General features: G+C 45.2%; 1 protein-coding gene across 3 annotated transcripts in view; it reads left to right on the top strand.

Annotated features, from left to right (window-relative positions):
* Positions 1–2,465: 2,465 nt before the first annotated feature.
* The window catches only part of ppp3ca (protein phosphatase 3, catalytic subunit, alpha isozyme), a 34,771-nt gene continuing 15,414 nt past the window's right edge, over positions 2,466–21,822 (top strand). For all 3 annotated transcript variants that reach the window (XM_076980309.1, XM_076980308.1, XM_076980310.1), the window contains exons 1-2: positions 2,466–2,747; positions 14,698–14,898. In XM_076980309.1, the coding sequence (XP_076836424.1) occupies positions 2,693–2,747; positions 14,698–14,898 (256 nt within the window). In that variant the 5' untranslated portion in view covers positions 2,466–2,692. The remainder of the gene's footprint in view (positions 2,748–14,697; positions 14,899–21,822) is intronic.

Below are 21,822 nucleotides of genomic sequence, written 5' to 3'. Positions count from 1 at the left end.
TCTATATCGTGCAACCTGGACCCATAATCACAACAGAAAATAGCTTGTATTTTCTCAGCATTCATACAATTCTCGCAGAAGTTAGAAAGAACATTTATACTGTTCATCCATAGCCTACTCTAATAAAAAAGAGTAGGTATACATTGCTCAAAACAGAAGCTGAAAATGTTTATATTAAACCACTAAAACATTAAACCATACGCATAAAAACGCAGTCATCGTTACCGAGTTATACTATCGTATGAATTCCCCATTCCAGTTGTCAACGTTTTTCATTTTGTCCTCGCGGTGATTGCCGCAGGGTGCGAAGCAGCAAACGGTGCGGAGCAGCTGCGACTTGGCGCGCCAGACGAATCGTTTCTGGTGCACAACGGGCTTAAAGGTTTCGGCCTTCGGTGGCTTGAAGCGATACTCCGTAGGTTAGTAAATGGTCATGAAGAGCACGTCACTTGGTAGGGAGAGTCATTGTGTCGCAAAGTAGACGACTTGATTATTGCTTAAATCAATTGGTTATTCCAGCAGGGGAGTACAGATCCTGATGGCTACAGATCATCATAACACCCCCATAAGGGAGGTGTAAAGTTCCCTCTTATAATAATACTTCACAGAATTATGAAATGTGTGAAATATCTTCTCGAGTTCCTGATGCTATTAACAGCACGTACTCTTTGGGACAGCAGATAATACAGGCTTGGCAAATCTTGTCGGATGCCCGAGCATACGTGAGTGTACGGTGAGGTCTACAGGACAAACAGGCCAAGTCATTCAGCTCTCAAACCCCTCAAAAAACTGCCCATGACATGAAACATGTCCCCAGTCTTCACTCAACCTTTCCTATATGCCTTTTATACATTTGGCACGGCCCAGCCTGTTATATAAATGAAACGTTAAATGGTTTTATGTATTCGCGAACTCTTGTTCGTTATGAGAACGTGAATGGTCAGCGCAGTCTGTATGATTAAGTCTTTTAGGGCCCGTTAGTCTTAAGCAATACAAAGTGGTGAGACACGCCGTCGTGCGTTTTCGTCGCATACCAGCACTTCTCAGTCAATGAGCGCCCCTACAGGCGTCAAGGCGTCATTGCAGCCGGCGGCGCAGTAATTGATTTGGAAAGGAAAAAAATCAAATAAGGAGCTGAGAATAAAGAGCTAACTTCAACATCGTAGCTAACGTACTGGTCTGGCTCGAGAGCCAGAAACATACTTAGATTGCAGGTCAGATCGCTGAGCAACACAGACCCTAAGAATAACTAGCACGTACCCAACGTACATAACGTTGCAATAGTTTCTTACCTTTTTTAATTAACCATATGAGACTCTCTTTTGCCGTTTTTTTGCTTTTATCACAAAAAAAACAACACCAACCAGGGATGTCCGACAATAATTACCTATCACAATGTATTCGCTTGAACGCCCAGTAAAATCGACTTCCGATGTACTCCTGCACCCCATGGGTGTTTAGATGACCACGTTCTTTCTTTTCTTTCTTTTCATTGTGCTGTGACCATCATGGACAGTCAAGGCCGAGAATACCGTATGCGTGAAAGTAGCTGCAGTGTTTATTGAATTGCAATGAATACAAGATTTCAAAGCAAAAGTCCCATATTAACTACCATGGATGGTAATTGATGCAGTGTTACAAAACAGTGATATCATAAAATAACATGATAATGACACTAGTAGACCACCCTGGAGGACACAATTTACTTTAGACATCTTTAGATATCAGGGTATGTATTGCTTTCTTGCTTTCTCATTTGTTTAACAATACCTTTCGACATATTTGGAATGTTCTAAAAATCAAAATGCACAGCTGAAAAGGTTGTAGGATGCAAAGTCCCGAGTTTACTCTCTAAATCTATCGATAAATCTATATCTAATGTTCGTTGATTGGCAGCTGTCACTCAAAATTGGGGCGGTGCTTTTGCACTGCAATCAATTCTACTGTACATAAATTTTCATGAATAAATAATTGTCATATTTTGTGAACAGATCAAACTAAAACACTACTGTCCTATATAAGAATTTCTATAAATTGTCTAGCACAATAAGCTAGCTTAAGTAGCGCTAGTGGAAGTTGTAAATGTAATTTATAGGATGTGTTTTAATTTGTTACTGTCCAGTGCACTATTAATTACCGTATTGTCTCACGTTAACACAACGGTGCTTCACGGGACAGTGATGCCAATTACTACCAACACCCAACAGACTTTTGCTTTGCGTCAAATGGATATTGATTAGCAAACATGGCGTGCGTATTCTCGGGAAACCCCTCCGCTTCCACCTGATGGCAGCATCAGGCAGCCCCTTAAAACGGGTGCGTGGGAGTTCCCCTCTTCGCCGTGTCGGGGTGGTGCAACGCGCCTAGAGGATCTCCCGAGTAGTGCGCGCTCGCTCCCTTTCTCAGGAGCGCGCTTGCTCCTCTCGTACCCCCCCCCCCCCCCTCCTCCCTTCTCCTCCTCCACCCGCTCGCTCCGTCCTCCCCCACACTATAGAGCAGTAGCAGCCTCGGCACCATCCACCCTCTCTAGGCAGCAATAGTCATTCCCAGCACCGGCGGCGAGACACGGAGAGACGCATCCAAGTGATGCCACTGCACCAACCGCATCTCGCACCCGCGAAAACACACCGAGAATAAAGAGCTTCTTCCGCGAGGAGGGACACAACCATTCGCCCGGAGACCTCAACCGCCCATGAAGATGTCTAACGCTGACATGGTCTTAAACGCCACCGATCGAGTAGTGAAATGTAAGTGTTGATGGTTTTAACCTCTCCTGCATCATGTTCAGTTTTTGCCTCGACTGGAAATATTGTGTCAGACTTTACCGTTGTGACTGCAATACCGATGTACAAGGACGATGTTTAAATGTCATTTAAAACGTTCACGTCTGCGCTTATGGCTGTTTGATGATGCATATGTTTGATAATTGCATTTGCGCTGATCGGCTTATGTTGATAAACATTGACACGTAGCCTCGTCACCGGCTAGATTATGCGGCGGATTGGGGGGATTCTGTCGGTAATTGTTTTTCAGACGACGTGTTTTTTGTTCGTCCGACTGATTGAGTGTGGTCCACGGGCAGGGTGAGGTGGTACGAGGCGGTGTGTGGATGTGTGTGGACGTCTCTGCGGCGGAGGCGGTGATGCAGCAGGATTTGGCTGGCACAGTAATAGAGGGCGCGTGCCGTAAACCCAGCGTTTCTAATAATGATGGGAATAAGAGGACATGGATCCTCTGTTTTTCACCCAAGTTTCACAGCGCTTGTTATTATTTTGTAGCCACACCCGCCCATTTGAGAGGCAATCATTGCTTCTAATTGATTTTATCGTGTTTAACCGTAAAAATTCGCCTTTGTTAAAGGGAAATACTTATCTGAGTGGTAACGTGTAAAGAAAACACTGACAGGGAACAGTAATATAGTGAAGCTGAGAACGTCATGTATTACAAGCGATGCAAAGGATTACTGTGTAAACAGACCGTGTTAAATGATAGTTTGTATTTAGAGACACAACCTGTGTCCAATAATAATCCAGTTATATGTTTGCAGGTGACTATGGATCTACCGCTCCTTTCTGTCCCAGCCATCAGTCATTCCAACATTTGTGTCATTATTACAGAGTTCTGTCCTTACGTGTGTGTGTGTGTGTGTGTGTGCGTCTGCGCGAGCTCGTGCGCGCCCGCCCGCGCGCATGCGAGCACTAGTGTGTTCGTATGCCAAGTACCGCTATGTCTAGGCCTTTGTAACGGAATTTTATACAATCCAACAATACGGTGGCTTACTTTGAAACCATATTTTCAGCAATATTCTGTAATACTACGGAGCCCGTAAAGTGACATCACGTGGCCACGACTTATTAACCCGTGGGAACGAGATATTTAAGGCGTGGGAACGAGATATTTAACGCTTGGGAACGAGATAATTAACGCGTGGGAACGAGATACTAATGTCGCCTTTCACGCGCGGCAACAAAGTTTTTTTTTTCACAGCAAAGCAAGCAGATCCCAGGGATGTGCGCTAACTGCCTGCCCAAGGAAGGTAAACCTGGCTTTATATAAAGTAATACTTAATTATCTTAATTAATTATCTCGTTCGCACGCGTTACTAAGTCGTTCGCACGCGTTACTAAGTCGTTCGCACGCGTTAATAAGGCGTGGCTACGCGTTATTATATTTTTTACATGATGTCACCTTATGGGCTCCGTATAATACAATCGTTCCCCAAACAGTATCTGACATTTAGCCATGCAGTATTTCACAGTATATGGTAATGACATGAGAGGTTTACAAGGAGTATCCAATAATCTACTGTAATGTTAATAACAGCGTTGCAAAAAGGTTTTTGTTTTCCAGTATGTTCTTAATCATGCAGTAATGTGGAAACCTAAGAAAAATTTCTCACTCAGTGGGTTTTACCCTATTAAACTGTCATATTTACCTAAAGCAAAACACAAAGCCATATTTACATATTTGTGGCTATGAAAATAATTTTGAAAAACCCTTAAGTAGAAAATATATGCGACTAAGAAAGGCAGTCTGAACAAATTGTCTTAATTGATTTGTTCAAGAAAGAATACAGTGGTTGGTTTGGGACATTAAAACCTGTAGGTCTCTTACAAGAAAATACTTAATTCTGTAATTTGGTGGCCAAGGGTGTAGGTTCCAATACTATAAACTCAAATTTTTTGCTGTAATTCTAATTTATGCTGTTTTGTATTGTTATCATTTATCAGACTATGTAGAACCCTAAACGACCATTTAGGAGGCCATAGGGCTTCTCCTGTGTGAGTCGAACCAGATCAACAAAACACCCCATAAGAAGCCGTATTTGCAAGAAAGTAGTCACCAACAGCAGTGAGTCATGGTGACATGCACCCACACACAGACCTCAGGGTGTTCACTCAGTGGAAGTTCACAGCACCTCCACACAGTGTCAGTGTGATGGGCCACTGCTCCGCTCCTGCACACCCTACTGTGGGAACGTGTGGTTTCCCACTCGTTCCCAACACTGAGCACCCCCACACTGCTTCCTGTTCATATAGCAAGGAGAGATTGTATCATAAGCAAAAAACACATCAATAATAAATAAGCACTTCTAAGAAACCCAGTCATGGAGTCAGCTGAAAGTTTATATTCACTTGACTACAGAACAGAACCACAAACAAACAGGCACATACAATAAACACAATATCACTCTTCAGTGGTGATGTTTTTTGATGTATTACTTTTACCAGGTTCACACATGGCCACATAAGTTAGGCCCATAAGACTACATGTCATGATAAATCGCTCTATCTGTAGCTCATCTGTTGCTCATCTGTTGCATTAGTATGGAAACTAGAAATTGATTTTGTGTTGGCTGGGAAGTATTAAAATATCATTATTTATTTGTTTTCTAAAATGCATATAATTACATTGTAAGTTGATTACAGTTCCGTGATGTATTTATTTACATTTTTAATCCGTTCTCCTAATTTGAGTTGATTTTGAGTAAGGTGATATGCAGACATTTAATGTGGCCATTCAAGTCTAAAGACAGAAAAACTATGTCGTCGTTGGTCCCAGTACTGTTTTGCACTGGCATCTGGTATGATTTAGGTCAGTGTCTGACTCCACTGCCTCAGTCCCAGCAAAGCATGGTCTAGTCTGGTGGTGGGAGTCTGCTGTGCTGTGGATGCCACTGGGCCAGTGTGCACACGGGCTCCCAGTGCAAGCGTCTCATGTGGGCTTGTCTCGGAGTGATGGGTGGCCTACTTTACCCAGTTCAGTTCTAGGACATTAACTGTGTTAGTTCAGGTGGGCCCTGGTGCGTCGTTCCGGCTCTGCGGTTGTGGTCAGGACGCTGGCGTGTACCCCCATAACACCGCATACGACTGCCATGTATGCTGCCATGAAAAAAAAGGCATTATCAGCACAGTCATTTGCTAATAGGAATGTTAATTTGTTGCTAAAGACTGTTCTGCAGATTTGAGTCAATCATCCAATCCCCTGTTAAGGGTCTTCCTTTAGGAGTTTTACATTTAGATGATTACCATGAAGCAGATGCACTGATTCAATGAGAGCCGTAAATAGACATTTGTCACAGTAGATCCTGTAGATGCTAGAAGCAAATGATTAATTACTTGTTTATTTCTACATGCAGCACCATTAATCTCTGGGAAGGGTGATTTTTTTTAACCATATACTGACAGAAAACCGTCTTACTGAGATATATTGTTAGGTTTCTTGCATTGGGGCCAGTGCTTAGCTGAAAACATTTTGGTTTTATCACCGAGGTTTTTTCAGTGAGTGGTGTCATCCTCTTTTTCTCTTATGACTCTATTGATGTGTCTAGACTGATCAAATATGGTGCAAGCAAGTATTCTTCCCTATGGGGCTGTCTGATGTGTTAGGTTTTGATGAACCTTCCGCATATCATATGTTCAGACAGTGTGGTTTAAATCACTATCTGAGCAACCCAGCTCTTAATGACTTGTGCAGACTGGATGTGCAGCAGGGCAGACGTATTTGTCCACCCAGGATCCGTCCCCAGGAGGAGGCACACTGAGGGGAACAGCGGGGAGATGCAGGAGACGTCCACGAGGCAGCGACCTGGGAGCTGGGGGGGACATGCACGATCCGATCTCACTGGCTTTATGGAGCAGCGTGGGTGAATTATTTAAGCATTGGTGTGCAGCAGTTGTTTTACTGCACACGGCTCTCTTACATAATGAAACTTCCCTGAGGTTTTTGAGATGGGGGGGAAATGTCAAAGGTAGACATGAGGACCCAGGGATGGAGAACGTCGAGGCTGAGAATGTGCAGGAAGAGAGTGGGGCTGTGGTGTCAGAAGAAGAGGATGAGGAGGCAGGAGCACAACGAAGGTGAAGGCTAGACAAGGACAAGGAGCACGAGTGTGGACAGGAACTGAGGGGGAGGTGTGCTGGAGCGGTGGGGAGGAGCTGCTCAGACAGGAGGAGGGAGCAAGGGATGATGGGAGATGAGCAGGGCCGGCAGGGGAGCACGTTCGCACATCACGCACACACAACAATTGTGAGTGTGAACACAAGATACACAAACCGGGTACTTACAGAACATAGAGGAATTAAGACGGAGGAGGAGGTGGTTACGCACCCTGGTTCGCTCAGTTATTTCTAATGTTCTGTCGGCGTTTCCACTTTTCTGTTCGCCGCTTTCCCGAACGCACGCTCTATCCATCAGCCAGACGTGGCGGAGTTTGCCACTTGGAAACAAAATGTCCAGGCGGGCTGATGAAAGATCACCCGTGCCAGCGGGCCTGGGGTTTGTAGAGAGGGGCTCCCCGTCCTGTTTGTGGCCCTTGTTTGGTGTTTGGTAAAAAAACAGGGGGAACACACGCTTCCTTCTGAAGTCCACTCTGTGATACTTGAATTCTGCTGAAATTGTGCAATGGTGTGTGTGTCAGGGAGAGAGGGTGTGTGTTATAGGTATGTACACCCAGGTTAAGTGAGATTAATCAGATAATCTCCCCGTTGGCTCAGTAGCCTCCTGGTAGTGGAAGTCCTCTTGGCAAACACAAATGCAGACCTGTGAATCCTGCTTCTCATTCCCCTCTGTGTGTCATTCCTGTTGTCCCCCAGTGATCTGACTGGATTATGACTAGTTACACAGGTTCTTTGTGTCTCTCTCTGATCTGACTGGATTATGACTAGTTACACAGGTTCTTTGTGTCTCTCTCTGATCTGACTGGATTATGACTAGTTACATAGGTTCTTTGTGTCTCTCTCTGATCTGACTGGATTATGACTAGTTACACAGGTTCTTTGTGTCTCTCTCTGATCTGACTGGATTATGACTAGTTACACAGGTTCTTTGTGTCTCTCTCTGATCTGACTGGATTATGACTAGTTACACAGGTTCTTTGTGTCTCTCTCTGATCTGACTGGATTATGACTAGTTACACAGGTTCTTTGTGTCTCTCTCTGATCTGACTGGATTATTTCTAGTTACACAGGTTCTTTGTGTCTCTCTCTGATCTGACTGGATTATGACTAGTTACACAGGTTCTATGTGTCTCTCTCTGATCTGACTGGATTATTTCTAGTTACACAGGTTCTTTGTGTCTCTCTCTGATCTGACTGGATTATGACTAGTTACACAGGTTCTTTGTGTCTCTCTCTGATCTGACTGGATTATGACTAGTTACATAGGTTCTTTGTGTCTCTCTCTGATCTGACTGGATTATGACTAGTTACACAGGTTCTTTGTGTCTCTCTCTGATCTGACTGGATTATGACTAGTTACACAGGTTCTATGTGTCTCTCTCTGATCTGACTGGATTATTTCTAGTTACATAGGTTCTTTGTGTCTCTCTCTGATCTGACTGGATTATGACTAGTTACATAAGTTCTTTGTGTCTCTCTCTGATCTGACTGGATTATGACTAGTTACATAGGTTCTTTGTGTCTCTCTCTGATCTGACTGGATTATGACTAGTTACACAGGTTCTTTGTGTCTCTCTCTGATCTGACTGGATTATGACTAGTTACACAGGTTCTATGTGTCTCTCTCTGATCTGACTGGATTATGACTAGTTACATAAGTTCTTTGTGTCTCTCTCTGGTAGCATCAGCAATCTCTAAATGCCAATGCATTCACACAATACTGAATTATTAACCACAAAGCTTTTGCTTTTGCTATATTTAACATTCTGCTTAATTGTACATATTAGCTATGTGTGCAGATGTCCACAAGTCCTTAGTCATTGACAGACACTGGGCCTGCTGATAGGACAAGGGGAACTGGCAGGCAGATGCACATGGCATATTATGGTCACAGGCTACCTTTGGGCAATCAAGCACACACACACACACACACACACACACACACACACACACACACACACACACAAGTTGGCTGTGGCATTGACACATGAGTGATCAGTTTGCCAAGGTTACATCATTCCATTGTTTAGTCTGTCTGAAAATATATTTAATTCAGGATTTTAGATCATCTTGGATGTGGATGCAGTCCCCATGGAGCCCCAGTAAAGTAAATAAATGAATAAAATAATAAATTAATTAAACCTGTTACCTGGAGTCATGGCTGCAGCTACAGTCTCATGCACTGCATTTTAGCCAATCACTTCTTGGCAGAGCAGAGTGTCCACTGACCAAAACCTGCTTTGATGATGACAGCTATGGACGGACACTCTAAATGGGGATTTACTTAGCACACCTAATGCTGTGAGCAGAGGCGTAGCGCAAAATTCTGGGGCCCCACCGCAAGGAGGCAATGAGGAGGCCCGTGCGTGAGCTAAAATATCGCGAGCGACTATGGCGTCAAATCCAAGTCAATAATCGCGAGCGCGGAAAATCATTTCGCGCGAGGAAAAGTGCTTATTCGCGCGAGCAAAAATGCTCTCGCGCGCGCGGAGAGAGCTTCCTCGCGCGAGCAAACTTACTCTCGCGCGAGCAAAATGACTTTCGTGCGAGCAAAACTACTCTCGCGCGCGAGGAGAGAGTTGCTTGCGCAAAGAAAATTTGTCACACCTTTCTGCTTGCGATTAAGCTCCTGCTCGCGGAGCAGATCGTTTGATTTTTGACAGTCGTGGGAGGGACCCAGACAGGATTGGCTTCTGGATGTGAATTGTGATTGGCTGTCAGTAGGGTCTGTTTCATGTTTATTTTTTCAGGAACTCATTTAGACAGTTGGAAGCTCCATGAACTATGGTAAAACAAATAACCAGCTAGCTAGCTAGATATTTATAAGTCCGACTAACTAGCTAACTAACTATGTATACAATGCTAATGTCGGACTTATTTTAACATACACAAAGAAAAGTATTGCTGCAAGGTATTGTTAGTTTTCACATTAACATCTAAGGATTTTTACCTCATAAACCAAGTGTCCACATATGTGGGCATTATGCAATAATAGCAATACGTTGAACGATGTACCATGTCATAGATTTTTAAGCCGTTCATATAAATAATAAAAGTAAATTTGTACAAAATGTGTTGTTGCTGTAAATAGAAACAAATATAAAAATTTTCATTTTTATTGCCTAAAAAGCTAAATCTAAGAACATTTGTGTGTGTGTGTGTGTGTGTGTACCGTTGGTGAAAAATTCATATATTGTCTTACTGTAATATTCATCAATATACACGTATGTATTGATTACACTTAGTAGTGAGTAGAATGGAAATCACGTTATTAAGGTATATATTGAACATATGTTAGGCCTAGTACACGTTGATCATTGTATGCCTTACATGCTTGTAGGCACTCTCTCTAGTAATAAAGTAGTAAATTGTGTGAAGGCACTCCTTGTGAGGTGAAGGTAGACAGCCCTGAAGGTCTCTGGTTTGTAGATAAGGATGAGTTGCGTTAGAATGGTGCATCTGACGGACCGGAGAAGCAAGGAGACCTTGGCCAAATGACCCTGGCAGGGAAGGAGTGATGGGTGTGATACCTCACCCCATCACCTCACCTCACATGGGCCACCAATGAGACCTAACATGCTTAACTCATGTCATGGAAGTATGATGTAATCATGTAGCAAAATAGTATAAGAACTATGGTCTGTGAGTGGGGGGCAGCTTTCTCTTGCAGACGCTCTTGAGCTCTGGATCGATCCATCTATTTTTCTGTCTTTTGTCTTTAATAAACTTTGTACTCTACTCTGATACCATACCCAACTGCTTTTGACTGTTCTTGCTGACCATTAAGGTTCAAATTTCAACGACAGTACATTATAGCACACATGTATATGTGTTGTTTTTCAACCAGGGCAGTGTAGATCATCAACATCACACTATACAGTTATTGAGGATATTCCAGTAGGTAGTGTGTAAGAGTCCACTTACAGTGACAGTGACATCAGCGAAGGAGAATATGAGACAGATGTGAGACTAAGTGAAAAAAAACAAAACGAGGAAGGGAACAAAGGAAATGAGGGAGGTTTAAATAATTAGCAAAGAAAACAGAATGTTAGAGGCAAGAATAGAATCTGGAGATACAATGGTATTGATTCCCATTGAGTCCCACCTATGTTCATGGGGATTTTTGGGTGTCCACATATGTGTTTATATATATATATATATATATATATATATATATATATATATATATATATATATATATATATATATATATATATATATATATATATACATCACACAATAGTAATCATATATGCTCACTGTTTCAGAAAGATGGTGTATCTAATCCATATGTATCTATTGGAACACCATCTTTAACAACCTCGACTGGAAAGAGATCTGGACCTTGCCAGCAAAATATATATCATACATAAAGTGAAAGAAGTATATTTTAAAATAATTTAGTTTATCCATCAAAAACATTTTTAACAATGGGTTATAAAGGACATGGAAGCGAATTGCACTTTCTGCAGAATTCACCCTGACAACATTTCCCATTTCTTCCAAATTATGGGAAGATATCTGCAACATATCTAGTGCGTGCCTTGCGTGCCCCTCCCCTACGCCAGTGGCTGTGAGCACTGTGCACTTTCATAGAAACAGGTAATGCAGGTAATGCAGCATAATTTCAGTGGAAACTTTCCCTTTTTAGTTTTCCCTTTTTTCTGTTTTTTTTCCTTTTATCGTCTGACAGTAGATGTGTGTCACAGCGGGCTGTGGGCTGTGAGCTGTGAATTGTGTGCTTGCATGTATGCAAGTAGCCCTGCTTGTACAAGATTTACTCCCAAATCACTGTATATACTGTGTCAGTACTGGCCAGTCTCCAGTAGTCAGTGGCTGTTGCTCGGCAACATGCATCACAGTCCAACAGCTCTCAGTGCAAGCAAAGAGCCAAGCTGCTGTTGTATGACTCTCTCTCTCTCTCTCTCTCTCTCTCTCTCTCTCTCTCTATCTATCTATCTATCTATCTATCTATCTATATATCTATCTATCTATCTATCTATCTATCTATCTATCTATCTATCTATCTCTCTATAGCTCTCTTCCTCTAGCTGTCTCTCTCTCCCTCTCTAGCCATCTCTATTTCGTCTTCTGTCTGGCAAATGCCTCCACGTTAGTGAAATGTCTCTTACTCCTCTAAGTGTGTGGGGTTCTACTTTATGCCAGATGTAGCATGTTAGGTCAATATTTAAGGCTGATATGGTGATTAGTGATGGTGCTAGAGAAGGGTGAATGGGAAACTGTACTTTCACAGTCATGTTTCATCATTTACCCTGTAACAACTGTAGTGCCTACATTAAAGCAGTATTGGCATTAGTTGATACATGCATCATTTTTATAAGTAGACTCAGAACAGCAATTGTGTCTGAGTCCATCTACAGGTGGAGTCCATCCTTACTTACAATAAACACTCATATGCTGCCTATAACTCACTGATTCCCTCTTCTTTATTGTGTGTGTGTGTGTGTGTGTGTGTGTGTGTGTGTGTGTGTGTGTGTCTACGCCTAAGCATGTGAGCTTCTGGCCTCCAGGCGTAGAGTGGGAGAGGACATGGACAGATAGGGACATTATGTGCTTGTGCCATCAGATCTATGATGAGACAGCGTGCTAAACTGCTGCTTTTGCTCAGATCTCTCTCTCTCTCTCTCTCTCTCTCTCTCTCTCTCTCTCTCTCTCTCTCTCTCTCTCTCTCTCTCTACCTCCTCCTCTCCCCTTTTATCCCCCTCCCCAAACCTCTGCCACTCTGCAGAACGAGGCATAAAACAACCCACTCAGATGGTGTCACTGTTCCTTTGCTGCACAAGTCCTTTCTGACCAGCCACAGGACACCCGTGTTTGCCCCCCCCCCCCCCCCCCCGCCTATAAACTGGCCAACAGTTCTCGCCTTGCACAGACGAAGTAAACATGCAGTGTATTACAGTTGTTAGGCACACTGCGATTTGCTCAACCGTGTTTTTTATTTATTTTTTTATTACACATTTTCTTGATGCAAAACACAACAGTATGATCAAGAAAAGTCAGGAGACACTCCACACGCACAGAGTTTCACACGCGTGTGTGTGTGTGCGTTTTCCCCGGTTCAAACCCCGCGCTGGAGTAGGGATGGTCGTGTCCGCGTCTGTCTCCATCTCTGCCAGTTCTCACTTTTCCTCCTCAAGTCGAGCATGAATTATTTAGCTTTGTGTTGCACCCACTGAGCGTGCCTCACGGATCCCCGTCCCGTCTCTCTGCCGCCGAGCTCTCGTTAGCACGTTGGCGATGCCATGTAAACCCCGCACGTAGGCCCACACTGCTGGATTACAGTAAGATGTCATGGTGCTTTGGAGGTTTTAGGTGTAGATCTGGGTTTGAGACAGGAGATATGTAGAGATGGAACATGTGATCCTGTCAGCAATTAGCAGTCCGTCTCTCTCTCTCTCTCTCTCTCTCTCTCTCTCTCTCTCTCTCTCTCTCTCTCTCTCTCTCTCTCTCTCTCTCCTTTTCTCCCCCTCTGTCTCTCTCCATTCAAGCTACTTACATACACATCTGTATTCACAGATGCAGAGTCCACGGCTTCATTGTGGTGCTTTTTCCTCCGTGCTTTTCTTCAGACTGCATCATCCATCTCAAAAGCTGGTTTGTCTGTCGACATCGATCCTGTAACCACACTCTACAATTACCGCCTCACCGTCCCCGTCTCCAACTGCACGCGCACGCATATCATTCACCATCCCGCTGCACAGGTCCACGTGTCATCGCTGTGCCCGTCGGAGCCTGAGTCAGAATGGAAAGAAACCGCCCCTGTCCCCGTTTTCAGTATTGTTGTTCCAATAGATCGGAAGCTGAATTCGAACGTAATTCTGGGTGAGCGTCCGGTTGCCCTCTGGGCTCGTCGGCTCGAAGCGCAGTGGCGCGAGCTGTTTGAAAGCATGCATAAGCAGATGAGGCTGTGAAGTGTTGTTCACCCTGTGCAGTGAAGCCCAGCTATTGTGTTTATGCTAAAAGGTCATTTTTGCCTTTTTCATTTTTTGTCAATGAATAAATGATGATGCTAATGAAACATGCATAATTAAAATAGACCAGGTTTTTAAGAACTTCTTTTTAGCAGGCAATAAGCCACTGATACTAAGGCAGTCTTTTTTTTTCATCAGTATATAAACAGTGACAGCCTGTGACAGCTTTTTGAGAAATTGAGATGTTGATCGTTCTCCTCAGCAAGGCTTAGAGTCTCATGCAGTATTGATCATCGATGTATTGATCATCACACACCTGGGTCTTAGAATCTTGTCTCGGTCACTACTGTAGTTCTTTGTGACGTCCGTAAGACTCAAACATATAGCAGTTTCCCTTTTCATGAGCTAAGAGGGTGTGAGAAGCTGTGGTCTCTGGATGTAGTTCAGATTAGCTGGTGAATGATACACTAGATCGTGAATTCACAGGGTGCATCTCTTTGTTCTGCAGGTCTAAATGTGGCAGTTCAGCAAGTTTCAGCCATGGGGTATTCCACAATAACAGCATTTCCTCAAGCCTGGAGAGACAGTCTGATTGGTAGATAAACAGTCTGATTGGTAGATAAACATAGTCTGATTCATAGATAGGATTAAATCCCATCTGTCACTTGTCCTATTATTTGATTTGCTCAAAGAACATGGCTGATGGCTGGCTTGCACTGAAACATTTGCTTTTCCCTCCAGATGGGGGGCGTTCGGTTGACACGGCTCTGCGGCACAATGGGACACACGAAGGCGAGTGGAGCCTGCTCTCACTTGGGTCCTGTAGGAGGACTGACGGGTTCCTCTGCTGTGTGCTCTCTCCCTAGCCGTGCCGTTCCCTCTCAGCCACCGGCTCACCATGAAGGAGGTGTTTGACTGTGAGGGCAAGCCACGGGTGGACCTACTCAAAGCCCACCTCACCAAAGAAGGCCGGGTGGAGGAAGCCGTGGCCCTACGCATCGTCAATGAGGGGGCAGCCATCCTACGCCAGGAGAAGACCATGCTGGACATCGAAGCGCCCGTCACAGGTGAGACAGGCGTTTGCCGCACCTGCTAGCGCATGGATGTCGTGAGCTTTTCTTTGTCCGTTGGCCAAAAGTCAAGTCCAATTTATTTATATAGCACTTTTTACAGGAGCCATTGTTTCATTGTTTATACATGTCCGAGTGCAAACACCAAGCCAAGGGATGAACTAGGGAAGAACTCCCTAGAACATGAGGAACAAACCTTGAGAGGAACCAAGACTCAAAGAGGGGACTGTGATACATATCATACACTATGAAAAACGTATTGTGATATTATGCTTTTATCATATCACCCACCCCCAACTGAGAGCATGAACAACTCAGTGGCTGACATGGGGAATGCCTTTCTACTGGTTTGAGGTAGTGCGTTAGGAGATCATTTGAAGCTATCTTGCAGATTGATCTGGAATGGCTGGAATTAGGGGAGCAAATGTGGCATTGTTCTCACTTCTAGAGGTTCTGTAGCTGAATGCATCCTGGTCCTGAGGAATTAGCACCCGAGTGAGAAGACAGTGTCCTGTGATTTTATAGATCCTGCAGACAGAACCAGACAGAACCTGCATGTGGGAAACAAGAGGTTGGTCATCTTTATAACTGTGAGTAAGAAACAAAACGAGGTAGGATGAAAGGAGAATGTGCTGACTTCTGCTCATTAGGGACTATTTGTGACTACAGTACTGTGGTCTTTAAACAAATCATTCCTTTATGACCTTTTGTTTAAGCAACTCATTTCAGCTTAGTTGGCTAAGGTGGTATACACACACATTATATATTACACACACACACACACACACACACACACACACACACACACACACACACACACACACACACACACACACACACACACACACACACACACACACACACACACACACACAGAACAAATGCTGCAGGAAAAGAATGCAAAAAAAATCTAAATCAAATCATTATATGGTGTGATCACCCTTTGCCTTCAAAACATCGGTTCTTCTGGGTACACACAGCTTTCAATGGAACTCAGGGCCACATGGCTTGTTCCAAACATCTTGGAGAACTAACCACTGATCTTTTACGGCGGCCTGTGTTCCTAAGCATTAAGGACACCATTAATCCTGACCAAATCCTGAACTCTGTTTGGTGAAATGCAGCCCCAAACATGCAGGGAACCGCCACCACGCTTCACTGTTGCCTGCAGACACTCATTTTTCTACCACTCCCCAGCCCTCCGGCAAACATACTGCCTTCTGTTACAGCCAAATATTTCAATTTTTTGACTCACCACTCCAAAGCACCCGCTGTCTCCACCCCAGGTCCTTCTCATGCACAGCAGAATCCCTTTGATTGTTTCCACGTCGACGGTACACGTCTTTCTGGCTGCAGTTCTTCCACTAAGTCCACTTCTGTCCAGACTTCTGCGAACACTAGATGGGTATGCCAGGGTGCTAATGGTTTCTGCCAGCTCTGAGCTGATGGCACTGCTGGACACATTGCGATGTCGAAGGGAAGTAAGCCATGATGTGTCTTTCATCAGGTTTCCTTGGCCGACTACAACGTCTACTGTCCTCAGCGTGGCCCGTTTCTTTGTGTTTCTTCAAAAAGGGCTTGTACAGCACACCGTGAAACCCCAGACTGCTTTGAAATCTTTGCCTGGGAGAGACCTTGTTGATGAAGTATAAGTACCTTGTGTCTTGCCGTGGTGTGTGATCTGTGACATGAAGTTATCTTCCATCACCTCACCTTTGTAGCAGAGTTTGGCTGCGTTTCAGCCTACCTATGGAAATTATGCTCATTATCATCTGTTTGGTATAATTGGTTTATTCATACACCTGACTTTTATCCTACATGATCCCTGTCTTTGTGCACGTGTACATAGAGGGACGGATGTTGTTTTGAAGGCAAAGGTTGGTTACGCCAAATATCGATTTGATTCACATTTATCTTTTTTAAAGTTATTTTGCATTTTGTCAATTGACAAAATAAACTATTATAAAAATAAACAAACTATAAACTACATTTCTGAATGCATTTAAACATTTTTCCACACCTACCTAAAATATTTACACACCACACTTGTTTGTTTTAGCGTGCTTATGTATGTTTTTTGCCAAAGAATGCACTTTTTTTAGGTAACGTGTTCTTCCACATTCCCGCTGGCCGTGTTTGTAACTGTTTTCATGTCTTACCCCAGACTAAGTTCCTAAATCGTATTCAAACGTAAAATTGACATTGACATAAACAGTGCACAGAAGCAGCGAACACTCTGAGACACACGCTGAGAAGGAAGAGTGTGTTCAAAGCTGACCTGAAAGGCATAAATAAACTACAAAGCTGAGAGAAAGTCAAAAAAGAAACAAGAGAGAAAACACCACAGAGGGAAGAAAGAAAACACCATAACAAGGAAACAAAAACACCACAGAGAGAAGAGAGAAAACACAACAGGGAAGCAAACACTGGAAACGAAAGGCAGCAGCGTGCCGGAGCTCCAGGGGTGTGTGGTCACAGGGCTAGGACGTAGCTGACACCCCGCAGCCTCCACGCCGGATTCAGCCACGCGCTTCGTCGGGGGGACGTGGGGCTGTTTCAGCCCGGTCGAACTCTCTCTGCTGTGCACTCGTCCCTGCGGGCTGGAGGAGCGCCTTCCTGTGTGGGCGGACCTTTTCTCGGCCGCCCGATCCCGATCGCGCTCGTCCCCGTTTGGGTTTTTGCCTGGTAGCGAGTGGTGAAACGTGTGCATAAATGGCACCTGCCCTGGCGTCCCGATCTAAACATCTAGAGCATGTTACCGTCTTATGTGATGGGTCATCTCCGCACGTCCTGCCCGTGCAACGTGGAAGCAGCTGTTGTGCCCAGGACCCCACGTCGTTGGGCAAATATAAAAGATGGAGCTGGGGGTATTAGGCAGGGACGCGAGGCGCTGATACACTGTTGTGTTCTCAACATGGACCCTTGTGAGCAAGGTTTCTGCTATTGAAATGGGTGCAGTCAGCACTGTGCACTAAACAAGCAATCTGTCAAATCCTCCCTGAATCATAGCTTCTTAAATCATAAACGCGATTAACCATGATGCAGAGGTTTCCCCAGCAGCCGTGCTTCTGAGAGCAGAGTCATCCAGTTTGTGAGTCTCTAATGCCGTAGTGCAAATTCTGCTGGGTCTTCACATCAGTCTGCAGGCTGACGTTTTTTTTCGAATGTAAAAGGTTTCATACATCAGTAAATTAAAATGCAGAAGTGAGGGAGAGATAGAGGGAGATCAGGAGAAGGAGAGAGAGAGATGGAGAGAGAGATCAGGAGAGGGAGAGAAGGGGGAGAGAGGATCTGCTGCTGTAGAACACACCTACACCTCTGAGTCATCTTCTGCTCACAGCTGAACTCTCTCTTCTCTCTCTCCCCCTCTCTACCTCTCTCTCTTCTCTCTCTCCCCCTCTCTACCTCCCTCTCTCACTCTCTCCCTCTCTCTGTGCTGTTCATTGCACCCTGTGTTCCTGCAGTAGTCAGTGTAAGTGCAACCCCCCCCCCCCCCCCAGTCTAACACACAGGAACATCAGAAAAGACGGCCTGTCTTTCTGTCCTTTAGAGCTTGTAGAGATTTAGTTGGGCGACGTGTGCAGTACTTGTAGGTTTATATGTGTGTGCACATGTGTGTGTGTGTGTGTGTGTGTGTGTGTGTGTGTACAGGTGAATTGACAGTGTTTAAGCAAGTGTCGTTGCTTATGTGAGAACTTTGTGCATATTTACTCAAATTTGCCAAAATTAGACAATAAGGGGAAGTGAAGTGTACTCTGTGCTGTATTATTGATGTGAGGAGGATATCAGGTATGCAGGAGCCATGCTCGGAGCTGCCAGTGTCAGTCGCTCTGTTGTCCTCGTGATTCACTGTAATGGAAAACAAAGTCCTGGGCTCCTGTTGGTCACCTCTGTCACCCAGCTCTGTGTCCCCTGTGTAATGCGATTGTTAATCAAGATTGCACACACATGCACACATTTGCATTTGCATGTTCAGGCACACACACACACACACACACACACACACACACACACACACACACACACACACACACACTATAGTCTATTTCAAGCCGAGGTCAGGCTTCATCCATTCATGCTGTGGCAGACTTGTACACCTTCTCTGCTCTCTCCTGTATATGTTTTCTTTCTTAAACACAGTCACACACACACACACACACACACACACACACACACACACACACACACACACACACACACACACACACACACCACATATTTTTGTCTTGTTCCTCTTCTCTCTCTATGCTGTCTCTTTCATTCTCTTTCTATCCTGTATTTCTCTTTCATTCTCTCTCTATCCTTCTATCTATCCTCTCTGATTAAGTCCACTTGTACCAGGAGAGCCATGCTAGATCCGCATTGTGCTGGTATAAACAAAACCTCATATCACTTTATTTCTTTCTTTCTTTCTATCCCATTTGTACTCTGTAGAGCTTTTAGCTTCTTATACACTGGGAGGTTTTAGCTCTGGATTTCAGCTGAAATTTGATTGTGGGCGCTGTGGGGCTGACTGGTGATTACAGGCGAATCATAGGACGCCTTCCCACTTTTCTCCTCTCCCAAGTCCTTGTTTTGACGGTTATTGCGAAGGAAGCAAAACCGAGGCATTGGAGAAGAAGGAGGAGATCGAAGAAGCAGGCCGTGGAGGGAGGTGGAGGAGGTGGAGGAGGTGAAGCTTCAGGGCAGCCGCACCTGTGGATGTCTCCTGCCCTGGCACCATCTGGCGTGAGCAGAAGTTCTCACCGTGTGGCAGGTTGCCCGCTGTCCAGATCTCCAGTGAAACCAGTTACAGTTTGCATGGACGTAGTGAAGAAACCACACACCACATGCATTTACTGTAACACGAGCAGTCAGAACGATTATTTACACCAAACATTTACAGTACACAGCAAAGCCTGTGCCGGGGTGCCCCATCACAGCTCCACCCACTGCCTCCTCCTCATTATAGCAAATGCCATTGGCAGCTGTCTTATGCGCTTTACGTATATTTGTCTTTACCATGCATTACCCAGCATGCAATGTGCTTGTTTCGTGTTTGGTGGCGGGGAGGGGGGGTGTTACATAACCCTCTCTATTTCTACAGAGCCTTAAAAGACACAGCTGGCAGTCGGCAGAAAAGCTTTGACTTTCGATTTTGAAGTTGGGACTTCAGAAAATCCCGAGCTCGGAGGCAGATTGAGGGAGATGGAGGGAGATTGAGGGAGATGAGGGAGATGGAGGGAGATGGAGGGAGATGGAGGGAGATTGAGGGAGATGAGGGAGATGGAGGGAGATTGAGGGAGATGAGGGAGATGGAGGGAGATGGAGGGAGATGGAGGGAGACGGAGGGAGATTGAGGGAGATGAGGGAGATGGAGGGAGATGGAGGGAGAGCCCCAGAGGGCTGGGAGCTGCTGAGCACAGAGGTGCGGAGGCATGGGGCCGTCTCGGTGGGCGCAGGCCTCTTCCCCAGACTGGCACACAGAAGGCGAGCGTCTGAATAGGGCCTCATTCACCCACAGCACTGTTCCCAGGTACAGTGGCTTTTTGAGCTCAGCCGCTGTGGGTTTCGTGATGTATTAACGTGCTGTAATAGCTTAGGCACCGTACCTTAGAAAAGCAGCTGAAAAGCCGCTGCCTTCTCGTGCGTTGTGCGAAACGTATCACGGCACCTTCATCTTTCGTCCTTTGGTGCTAGCGCATAAAGAGGCTGCGTGGTGGACGGTGGGCTAGGGAGACGGTTGTGTGTAATAGGCAGGAGGAGTGGGGTGGGGGGTGGAGGAGCGGGGTAGAGGGGGTGGAGGCGCACAGATGAAGGGAGGCTCATCTTCCCACATCGCCCGGCAGCCTTTGCTCCTGTATGTGGGTGTTTGGAAGGGGGGGCTCTCTTAGGCTCTGGTCCTCCATGAGATGTGATCATTTAACACCACCTCCACTCCCCTCTCTCTCTCTCTCTCTCTCTCTCTCTCTCTCTCTCTCTCTCTCTCTCTCTCTCTCTCTCTCTCTCTCTCTCTCCTCTCCCTAAGCTCCCATAGTTGCCTCCCCAAGGCCGTTCTGTGCTGCTTGGATACGCTGCACTGCTAAACTGCTCCTGGGGCTCCGTGCGTCGCCACTATAAACCGTGCTAATGGCTCACCATGCTAACAGCCCCTTGTGTGTGTGAGCGAGGTATGGCATGGCTCTCCGTGCCCACAGCTGCGACGTGTCTACACGCACGTCCGAGCCGTTCACGTCCCCTTCACCTGCATCCCCTAAGACTTCCCAGCTCCATATGCCCCGATGCCAGATTGACAGAGCTGGGAACGGATATATTGATCTGCATATGGACTGTTTGGGTGAAATAGTAGCGATAGCGGAAGAAAATAAGCGCTCAGGCAGCAGGATGGGAAAAGGATTTCGACATGTTACATTTATTCAGCATGAAATATAAATGCTCGTGTTCGTTTGAGGGCGCAAGTGTGTGTAAGGTCAGTGAGAGGAGATTAAATTCATAGGAAGCAGTGTTAGCGGCGTTAGCGGTGTTAGCTGGTTTGAGGCCTGAGTGGGAGAAGGGCACAGTGTAACAGATCAGCAGTGATGAAGTTGGGAGAGAAAGTGAGAGATGGAGAGGGAGGGAGGGAGGGAGAGAGGGAGAGAAGGAAAAGTAGACTACAGTTTAGCTCCACAGTTTGGTCACAGGTCTCAGTCATAGTGACGTAGTTACAGCAGGTCATCTCACACAAGCTGTCAGCTCCATGTGCACACACACACACACATAAGGTCACATACGCACATACATGCGTACACACCTACTCATACACACACACAAACACACAAGGACACATGCGCACATACATGCGCACACACCTATTCTTACACACACACACGGACACACGCGCACATACATGCGCACACACCTATTCTTACACACACACACACGGACACATGCGCACATACATGC

The sequence above is a fragment of the Brachyhypopomus gauderio genome, chromosome 18 (assembly GCF_052324685.1).
Source record: "Brachyhypopomus gauderio isolate BG-103 chromosome 18, BGAUD_0.2, whole genome shotgun sequence".
In the NCBI taxonomy this organism is placed as follows: domain Eukaryota; kingdom Metazoa; phylum Chordata; class Actinopteri; order Gymnotiformes; family Hypopomidae; genus Brachyhypopomus; species Brachyhypopomus gauderio.
The sequence above is the reverse complement of the archived record's forward strand: the minus strand, read 5'-3'. Positions and strand labels throughout refer to the sequence as shown.